The 11,002-nt window shown below is 36.2% G+C and overlaps 1 protein-coding gene across 1 annotated transcript; it reads left to right on the plus strand.

The window, feature by feature from the left end:
- Positions 1–7,654: 7,654 nt before the first annotated feature.
- LOC140166985 (uncharacterized) lies at positions 7,655–8,191 on the plus strand. Its single transcript, XM_072190467.1, has one exon. It carries the CDS (start codon positions 7,655–7,657, stop codon positions 8,189–8,191), a length of 537 nt encoding a protein of 178 aa, XP_072046568.1.
- Positions 8,192–11,002: the final 2,811 nt, after the last annotated feature.

Consider the following 11,002-nt stretch of genomic DNA (forward strand, 5'->3'; position numbering starts at 1 on the left):
AAACTGTAAAAGTTTTTAGCCTTACCAATTCGCCAGTTACAGTAATTTATTATAGATGTTCAAAATACGGACAAAAATTATCCATTTATGATTTATGAAAATGGTCCAAATAATACAAACTACATATTATTAATCTAGAAAAAAAATCCTCGTTACTACTATTTACTATTTTAATTATATCCACCAATTTGTTTTATGACAAAAAATATCATCAAATATAAAAATTTGAGAAAGTAGAGTAACTAGAACGTATACTAGATGGTGGTTCAAAAATATTGGTGGGAAAATCCTTGTTTTTTCTTAATTTGTATTTTTGTCAACATTTCTTTTACATACATACATAAAGATATTTATAAAGCGCCTTTAAAATTTATCAAAGCGCTGAACAAGGAGAGAAATATATATAAATATATATTATACTTTCTTATACTTGTCTTTGATACCACTTGAAGAGATTAAAAATTAAGTCCAAACATTTCCTGCCAAATGTAATTCTGCATGCCCATGAAGGTGGTACTACACCCCCTGATAAAATGTGTGACTAATTTTGCATTTTTCTCAAAAAATAACTACACAATGGTAACAAAAATTCTGTATATTATAGGGGCAAGGAATCCAATTACATTTTTTTGTACTTCACTGAAATTTCAGTGATTCAATACAAGTGGTTCATTATAGGTCTATATGTTAAGAAATGAGGTACATTCTAGTGGTACCTCTTTTCTTATCATAATTAACATACCGCTTGTATTTAGTCACTGAAATTCCAGTGTAGTAACTGGATGTTTTGTCCCTATAATGTACATAACTTTTGTTACCAGTGTGTTACTATTTTTTGAGAAAAATGCAAAAATAGTCACAAATTTATCAAGAGGTGTAGTACCACCTTAATTGCTTCCTACTAGACAACAACTCCTGTGGGATATTAATTTTCAAATCCCTCTAATCAATCCAATTCAACTTTATTTCATTCAATTAAAAAAACATACAAAGATCAAAAGCATCAAACAATCAAATGAGCAGGCATGGGTGTCAATCCTGGGGGACAGGGACAGGGGGATGTGTCTCTTCCCCATCTTTTGGCAAAATTACCAATTTTTTGTTCTTTTCAGCCACTTTTTAACAATTTTGACCAAGTGCCCCCCCCCCCCCCGCATTTCAAGCGGGATTGGCGCTAATGTGAGCAGGTATCCAACCAACATTAGGCCTACACTGTTTAGGTAATAAATCATATTTTAAATAAAATAGACTAATCTTTAGTTAACTGTTAGATCGGGCACAAAAACCACATTTATAACAAAACAAACACCACGCCATACGGTACTTCATATAATATCTACTATCAATGCAATGGAATTTTCATTTCTTTTCAAAGGCGAATTTATCAAATACAGGGTGAGTCAAAAAAAGTGCAATAGAGTAAAGAATCCATTTTTATTTAAGAACCGAGTTGAACCTTTTATGTTTTAAAACATTTTATAATCAACATATCCATTAGTGATCTTGTGTGAAAAAATCAAGGAATTAGCATTTACCGTTTTGTTTTTATGACACATTTTATAACGATACCCACTTTTAATGTTTGTCCAAGAGACATCTAAAATTTGAATGTCAGCCCACTCTGTGTAAGGTAGATTTGGAACCACTGCCATTTTCTTAACCTCATTGGCATTGAAATAAAATAACACACCCAAAGTGTTATTGCCCTTGGTCTTGTTTAAGGAGAAGAAACATTATTTGTTGTTATTTTCATTTTCCCTTCCCTTTATTCTCTATCAAAACCATATACATTAGGTCTACATGTCCTTAAAAGTTTTCAATGCATGCTTTTTCCAGCTATTTTCAGCTGTGACAGCTAGTTGCCATGGCAATTGCCATGGGCATAGTGGTCCACCTGTCATCATAACCAACTGGACCTGGGTCACCATACTATATGTCCTCTGGCAATTCAGTGCTTAGGTTACTTTCAACCACTATTCCAGGCTATTTTTATAATGGGGTTTGCACCAAGCTATGTTCACTACAAGTTTCACTTTGTTCTAGACTCTGGTTATCATTGTTATATGTTTCTGTTGGTATTTCAAATTGATTCTTTGCATTATTTTCATATAATCACATGAGGAAAATTTATGAAGTGAAAATAAGTAAAAATAAAATAGGATAAAATATCAGTGTCTATGGTCAGGCAGACAAAAAATGCCCTGGGCAGTCTATTAACTCCTTGCATGCTCAAGAATTCATCAAGATTCAACATTAACCAAGGTAAAATTGTTACTACTGCATACAGAATAAAGGTTTAGAAAATATTATTAAGAGAAAGAACTATCTTAAAAAGAAAATATTAAAAGAAAGAATAACTATCTAAATAAGAAATTGACCTCTGCATATTGAATAACAATGTTGAACTTTACCACATAGGCCTACTGAGTGTATACCACTGAGTTGCACAGAGGTCCAGGGAAGAAGGGAAAGGGTTATTTCTCATGGTTTGGTTGGAGCTAAGAGCCCTCCTGCTGACAATGGTATGTGAAAATAAGACCAGGGAAAGAAGATTTATTGCCCTCGCTTTTCTCTAATCGAGGGTAATTTTCCTCAAGTTCTTTAAGGACCCGTCCAGCTGATGAAATTTCTAGGCGGGTTTTTCAAATGTCGAAATGAAATGCGCGCAAATTGAAGTGGAGTGAATTTCAAAATATGTAGTAAGTTGGACATATTGGGATTTAAAAAATCTGGAGTTGGGGTCGAGTGAGGTATGAAGGACTTAAAGTAATGTTAGAAAGTTTGTTTGAACAGAAAAAGAAATAAAAATAACGCAAAAATCAACCTTATTTAAGTTAAAGTCAGTTTCAGAGCTGGTGCATTTATCGTGCATTGTGTGCTCCCATTCAAAATACTTCGTGGACAAATAATGAAATTGGGTATCGCAGCAAAAGGACTCATAAAAATTAAACGGTAAAAGCGAGTAACTTCATTTTTTCACAGAAGGTGACTATCGAGTGTGGCATTTATAGAAACTTTCAATAATGGAAAAGTTCAACTTGGTTCTTTCAAAAATATCGATTCTTTACTCTATTGCACTTTTTTTGACTCACCCTGTAACATGTACATGTACTTCAAGCATTGTCTAAAATTGAATGCGAATATGTACATATAATGATGTACGTTTACAATATCTCAATATCTCATTGAGCGTGAGACTCACGCATTCGGGGACTTTATCAGGTGTCAGGTCTATTGCCATTTGGTCTAATACCATTTGGTCTAATACCCATTTTATCTACAGACTTGACATTTAGTATGGAATATTTTCTCGGAAAATTTGAGGACTGGGCTGGAATTTCGGACTATATGCAAAATTGTTCTGTTATTATCAAATGTATAGGGGTTTGAGGTGATATATTTCCTAAACTTTGTCAGCAATTGACATTTATCACATTTGAAATTCACTTGCAATGTACACATTGTTGAACATGGGAGGAGCTTAAATTATGGCTCTTAAAAGTGGTACGTACTCAGAAAGTTTAAATGACCCCCCTGGGGTCAAATGTTATAAACTTACGGTATAAAAACAACTGCGTGGATTTCTTGTTGTCCAATGAACTCACGCTGCTTCTTTGTGTACAGACATTTGGCCCTGGGGCATTCAAACTTTCTGAGTGCGTACCACTTTTAAGAGCCATATTTTTTAAAGCTCCTCCCACTTTCAAAACTGGTAAATTACAAATGCATTTCAGTTCTGATGAACACTTATTGGTATTAAGGTTCAGTAAACATCACCTTAAACCTCAATAAATTTGATAATAACAGAATAATGTTGCTCAAATTCAGAAATTTTACCCCCACAAAATTCCAATTCAGTCTCCTTTATGAGCGCCATAATGTAAACTAATGGAATTTGGAAAGCACATTTTCTGTCAAAAAATTATGTTACACCATCCCCCAACACACCCTGATTAATATTTAGTCCGTGCGATTTATGCAGACCCCTTCCAGGCCAGTCTTGGAATTTTTCAAAAAAAATATTCCGTACTAAATATCAAGTCTGTATATACAAATGGTCTGGTACCAGAAAGGCAAATTACCACATCTAATAATACGTCATTTGCATAGAGTTGGAATACTACATGTATTATAGGCCTGTTATAATCCCTTTTTATGAAACACAGCGAGCAGAGGCGCCCCGGCCTATGACCTCATCTTGTGTAGTAGCATCATTGCGCCTACATAGCCTCACACATGCTATAAGACCAATCGGACCAATCGGTTAGTAGACCAATTAATTAGTAGACTAAATGCTTGTTAGACCAAATGGTTTGTATACCAAAAGGGTAGTAGTCCAAATGGCTATTAGACGTAATGGTTATAGACCAGATGAGTATTAGACCAGATGGGTATTAGACCAAATGATTCAATGGAACAAATGGTTTTAGACTTTTTGGTTCACAAACCGTTCACAAACACTTGTTAAGGGGGGCTGATGCAAAAAAAAGGGGGGGGGGCTGAAACATTTTGATCCTCCTAGGGAGGGGGCCTGAAAAAATTAACCACACATTTTCATGGAAATTGAGTTTCTATGGGGTTGACCCATAATTTTCATGTCAAAAGGGGGGGGGCTGAAATTTTTGAGGTCTGTAAAGGGGGGGCCCCAAAAATTTTTCGCGATGAAATGTTTTTGCATCCGCCCCAACAAGTGTTTGTTAACGGTCCCTTAGACTATTGGGTTTGGGTCGAAATGGTAAATAGGACCAAATGGTTATTGTACCAAATGGTAATGGGACCAAGTGGATGTAGTAAAATCTAACAAATTCTCACACATCATCAAATTTAATTTAGGGATTCATTCATGAAAACCACGCTTATACCAGAACATTTTGTTATACTATACTATTTCTTCATCATATACCATTATTCCTCTAACTGAAATCCTCATGCAGATCAGCCAGTCCTAAACGCTGGGCCATATCGCCGTTGTTTAGTCTCAAACAATCAAGTGCTCCTAGGTAGCGCGTATGTATGTAGGCATATATGAATGTAAATTATTTACCAAATACAGCCAAAAATGGGATATTTGGACATTAAAAAGTCACTTCTAGTTAAAAACTTGCACTCAGTTGTTATTAATAATCTACATACTGATGTTATATAATATTTTCTTTCTGAATAATACAGATTGTAAATAGTATTAGACAATATTAATATGCTCATTTTGATCTTGTTGATTTACGAACTAATGCAAAATCCAATATTTCAAAGACCCCTCATAATAAATTGGAAAAAGATACCACAATACAGAAAGCATTTTTCTTTATGCAAATGATGGGAAATGTTCATCTAGAAAGGTCATATCAAACTCAGCCTGAATAAAGGCAATAATTTAAGTTAGAAATTAGGTAAAATTTGCATTATTTCTCATTTTTGACATTTTGAAAATATTGCTATTTTGAGTTTATGAAAAATCCACCTTAATGAAATTGCTGGCCTCTGCAAATTTGTGAGGAGATTCACCAATATGTATTTTCAATACCAATTTTCAATACCAATGGAGTTTCCTACAATATTTCCTGGCATTGCGACGAAAAACTGCTTTTTAAAACATATTTTAGTTGATTTCGGAGCGATTTTTAGGGGGTGGTCATATTTTTTAAGGGGGGGGGGCAGAGAATTTTTTAGTGTCGTGATTGGAAAGTGTTATCAAAAACTATCAATGCCCCAAAATATCATTGATGGTGGCCGACCTTCATCTTTCACGTCTGCAGGAAATTAGAAATATGCCACTTGATTATTCAAAATATTGTGTTTTGATGAATACCTGGAAGAAATCAAACACTTTTCAAGTACACTTAAAGCCTTAATGTACAACACAGTGTACTTTCATTTTGGAATAATGTTAGTCCATTTTGTTTTAAAACTTGAAAGTAAATTCACATTGTGTGCTAAATATGATTTTGCATATCCGAACCATTATCCATTCAAAAGGAGCACCCCCTCCCTTAAGCTATATGATTAGGGTTTGGTCTAAGGTTAGGAACTGATATATATATATATATATATAGGATTAGGGTTTGCCTGTGAAGGGTATGTTAGGGTTAGGGTTGGGATTTGGATTAGGGTTAGGATTAGGGCGAGAATTACGGTTAGTGTTATGGCCCAGGTCTAGGGTTTAGGGTACCGTATGGGAGAACTGGGATCTGCAATTACCTCGGATAAAATACAGTTGTTTTTAACAACAATTGATGTGATTGGTGTGTGTGGGGGGGGGTGTATCTGTACAGGTACATGTTAATATGGCTAATGTGAATATAAGCCAGCCTGTGATGAAGAATGTGGTCTTTATAGTACAAGGACAAATTGGCTCAATGCCACAGGCTTATGCATACCAATGTATTATAGATCTACATATGAGACATTTTTGGTGGATTTGCTTTCCATTGCAAAATTGCATTTAATGCAAAGGACCATCACCTACCTGACTAAAAACAACTACATTGACAAATACATTCAGTGAGGCTTCATGGAGAACGTATCCGGCTGTGCAGAATACAGAGGCACTAACCGAGATGCTCCAGGACAACATGGCTTCATCTCCAAAATGCGTATGGCACTGTACCACACAACTTGATTCAGTTCGCATTGGAATGGCATCATGTCCCAGATAACCTTTGAATAATACTACGATGAGATTTACATTCGTGTAAAGACAAAGGATTGGACAACAGACTGGATGCACTGTAGTATTGTTGTGTTCCAAGGGTGTCCACTATCCTGCATCCTATCTTTGGCTGTCTTCAACTTAGGTCTTGACCTGCTTGATAAATACAGCCACCTTGGGTACCGTGTGAGCAACACAACCCCCGAATCCTCTGTTAAAGCTTACGCAGATGATTTCACACTGATTGCCAAAAGCCCTGAAGATTGACAGAAGTTGATCAACATAGTCAGGTGGACCACGCACCATGAAAGGCCAAACCAATCAAATGCCGATCGCATGCATCCCAAACAGAATACAAAGACGAAAAAACTCTACTGTATACGACCCTAAGTTAACAATTGATGAATGAGAGATTGCTAGAATGCACAGTCAGTCGATGAGATTTCTAGGCATGTTAATCTTTGAAGACTTGAAAGACCATGCCATCAGACAATCCGTGAAAGACAAACTGGCTCATATGCTTAAAACAACGGACATACCCAAACTGACATGGGACTTCACCGTCTATAGTTTCCCCAATTACGCCTCGAGAATCTGAAGGCTATCTGCACCAAACACTTGAAGCGATGGGCTGGAGTAAGCCGATGCACCGCCAACACCGCCCTGATCCGAGTAGATCACTTTTTCACCACTTTTGTAAAGTGCATGCAGGTCACTGACCAACTATCATCTCAACAAACACTCTATATAGATGGAAGCACTCAAGTTCAGTACAAGGACTGTTTCCGAAAGAAGGCAAAGCAAGTCGGATGGAATAGAGTCAAGGAAATAGAGCAGAGATAACGCCACCTGATACTAAATGAGATGTGCAGAGGACAGACAGATAGAGCAGGCCTTGGCTTTAGAAAGAAGATGTGGATGAACATGATATGCTTGTGTAATATATGGTGGTACTAAGCAGGGACAGTGGCTCAAGTGGGACTCCGCCATGCAAGTTGACACATTATGGAAGAAGCTGCTGTACGTGTGGACACCCGAGCTGTTGTTATTCTATATCAATGCCATACACAACCAACTGCCAACCCCCCCACGAACTTGAGAATATGGGGCAAGACCAATCTAGGATCCTGCCAGCTATGTCATCACAGCAACTGTACACTGTTCCATATCCTAAATGGCTGCAACTTCTCACTGCAAAGTGGTCGATACAACTGGCGTCATGACCAAACCTTAAAAGCCAGAGCATCTGGTGTGATGCCCTTCATCAATGAGGCTATCCAAAGGAAACATGGTATGCCAGACAATACAAATTACATCGCTACTATCGCATTCCGCACTGCAGATGGTACAGCCTATAGGAACCCAGCCTTGCCTCTTCCAAAGAAGAAATGTCCAAACACCCTACAAAGGGCTAACGACTGGGAAGTCCTAATGGACGATGAACACAAACAAATAGTGCTCCCTCCCCAAATAGCAGAGACAGCTAAACGTCCTGCCATTATCATCTATTCTAAAAGGACAAGAATAGTAATTACAATTTAACTCACTGTTCCAATGGAGGAGAACCTGTCCAATACATATGCCAGGGAAAAGTGCACATATCAAGACCTTGAAGCTGAGTGTGAGAATAGAGGTTGGTGCACCCACTAATTTTGATTACTTTTTTACTTTTTCTTTCTTCAAACTCCGCCCGTAAATGGGTTATAATATTAGTCCTACGACAAGGTTAAATATACGGAATGTCTTATTGTCTCTTACGAACAATCAAGGCATAAGTTTTTAATTTTTCTTAAATAGACTGCACAGAAGAAACATTAAACAAATCTCGGAAATATAAATGATGGTAGCTTAAAATGACAGCTCAAAAATCAGGCTGAAATATTCGATTGAATAAATTAATACTGATATATTGTCAAAAAAAATATCACATGTCTAATGAGGCTGCTTGATATTGATATACGAGGGGCAGTCAGTATGTTTTAAGAGTGGACTCGTGACGTCATATGTGGATTGTTTTCATGGCATTTCTCAATGATTACATAAACACTGTACCTTTGTCTTTCAAACAACACATGCAAAATTATATCACACACATGATTACGTAACAGCATTAGCATAAAATCAATGGTCTAGAGACACCTGGTGAAATTGAGTCGTTTTTGTTAAGGGAAATAAGAGGCTGAAATGAGGTATCGTTGTATTTTTTATATTTTCTCGGGCATTAAAGAATAGAGAATGCTGCCTTTTGGAACAGTAATGGAACACAAACCATGTTTGTTGGGCTGTAAAGGTTTTAGTTTGTTTAAAATGCATGGTCAAATATGTCTTATTTTTGACAAAAACAAGGCTTTTCTTTCTATACAAATCTTGATATTGCCAAAAATAGCAAACGTGGAAATTTAATTTTTTTGGCCAGTTCTGTTGACTAATCTCCAAAAATTAAAACGGAGTCTCCCTAGAAAATATTTGAATCCGTGATTAAAATATAACTGTTATTCTACCATTGTAACATTTATACAAAAAGTAGTGGTACATAGAGAGAGGCCATCGTTTTAATAAGAAATTTATTTTTAAAACTTTTCTGTTCATTTCAGGTTGAGATCATCTATAAAAATTCATATACATATTTAAATTAAAATTTTCATAGCATTTTGTAATATTTTAAGCCCTATTTACATGGAATTTTGCCATTTTCGTGCATTTCCACCATGTTGTATCGGTCATCCTACCTACGCATGCACAAAGAGATTATTGTTTGATTTGCACCAGTTATCATCGCACTGAGTACTAGCTCTCACACTTGACCAGTCATTATATTTTAGTATGTTTCATTTTGAAGATAATTAATGTCATTTGTAATAACTGCTCTTTCATTAACGCCATTTTTGCAGAATAATTTTGCTTCCATTCAAGCACTAAAGTGGTTGAAGTTTCCAGACGTCCCATTTCCACCACAGTTTAATGACAAGTCTCATATTTTACCAAATGCAAACTGAGGACCTACTGTTTATTCCTGCCAAAAACTAGCCTTATGCGCCTTGTACTTTTTCTGTTCTCGGACATTTTAAACATGTGTCTTTGCTGTAATTTAAAAGGCCCGCCTTTTTGCGTGATTTGGCAGTGTCCCTAGTATATTGATTTTATGCTAATGCTGTTACGTAATCATGTGTATGATATAATTTTTACATGTGTTGTTTGAAAGACAAAGGTACAGTGTTTATGTAATCATTGAGAAATGCCATGAAAACAATCCACATATGACGTCACAAGTCCACTCTTAAAACATACTGACTGCCCCTCGTAGATCTCTCAAAGTACCTGTTATAGTTGTTGGAAGGATCTGTTCCTGTATAAGTCACAATACGTTTTCCTTTTTCTTTCTCCAAACTCCGCACAAAAATGGGTTATAATTATTCTACGACAAGGTTAGATATCAGTTTATGGTTTCCTTTATAAGAATGGAATGTCTTATTATCTCTTACGAACAAGCAAGGCATAAGTTTTAAATTTTTCTTAAATACAGGGTGTCCCAGTTAACCTAATCAAATAAATTTTGTATGTGATACGCAACAAAATAGGCTATGCGCTACATTTTAAATATTTGATTCTGATGTCTATTTCTCGACTTACATTCAATCTTATTCGCTCGATTTTTTTTTCTAGGACACCCTGTAGAATGCACAGAAAAAACAAACCCGGAAACGTTAATGTTCATACGTTGAATGTTAATAACGATCCCGGATGTACTGTTAAAAATCATATCATATTACTTTGGTGTGCATCAAATAATGAGACTGCTTGACATGAAAACCAGTTTTTACTTTTGTCAACTATGACATCAAAAAATCTCTCAAAGTACCTGTTATAGTTACGGTGAACGATGCGAACATTGGTTGTTGGAAGGATCTGTTCCTGTATAAGTCACCGTAGTGGGGCCAATAGGAAAGAATCTCCAGGATTGTAATTTGATGTAAGTGTTATCGTAGCACCAGAATTATCACTTGCTGTGGGTGGAGTCCACGTCCACGACAGCTAATCGCTGATTAGGATCAGTGGTTTGAGATATAGGAGAAGGGGTACCGGAGATAACACAGTCTTCGGCATCTGTTGAAACAATCGAAATTTGGATAAACTATTGAAATGTTGAATACTATATAGGAAAATGTGGTACTATACAGAAAGTCAAGAGCTGTAGCTAGGATGTCGAGGTCAATAATAATCTTGAAAATATATTTTGCCGATTTCCTTTTACAAATTAAGCGTAATGCTAACCGTCCAGCGCATATTATTTTCCACAAGGTTCTATGCACACGTTTGACGTCGCGCGCCTATACGCAATGGTAAACGCATAAA

The sequence above is a fragment of the Amphiura filiformis genome, chromosome 12 (genome assembly GCF_039555335.1).
Source record: "Amphiura filiformis chromosome 12, Afil_fr2py, whole genome shotgun sequence".
In the NCBI taxonomy this organism is placed as follows: Eukaryota; Metazoa; Echinodermata; class Ophiuroidea; order Amphilepidida; family Amphiuridae; genus Amphiura; species Amphiura filiformis.

Excerpts from the sequence above, each read along its gene's own strand:
- LOC140166985 (XM_072190467.1), top strand. The coding sequence starts at position 7,655 with ATGGAAGAAGCTGCTGTACGTGTGGACACCCGAGCTGTTGTTATTCTA.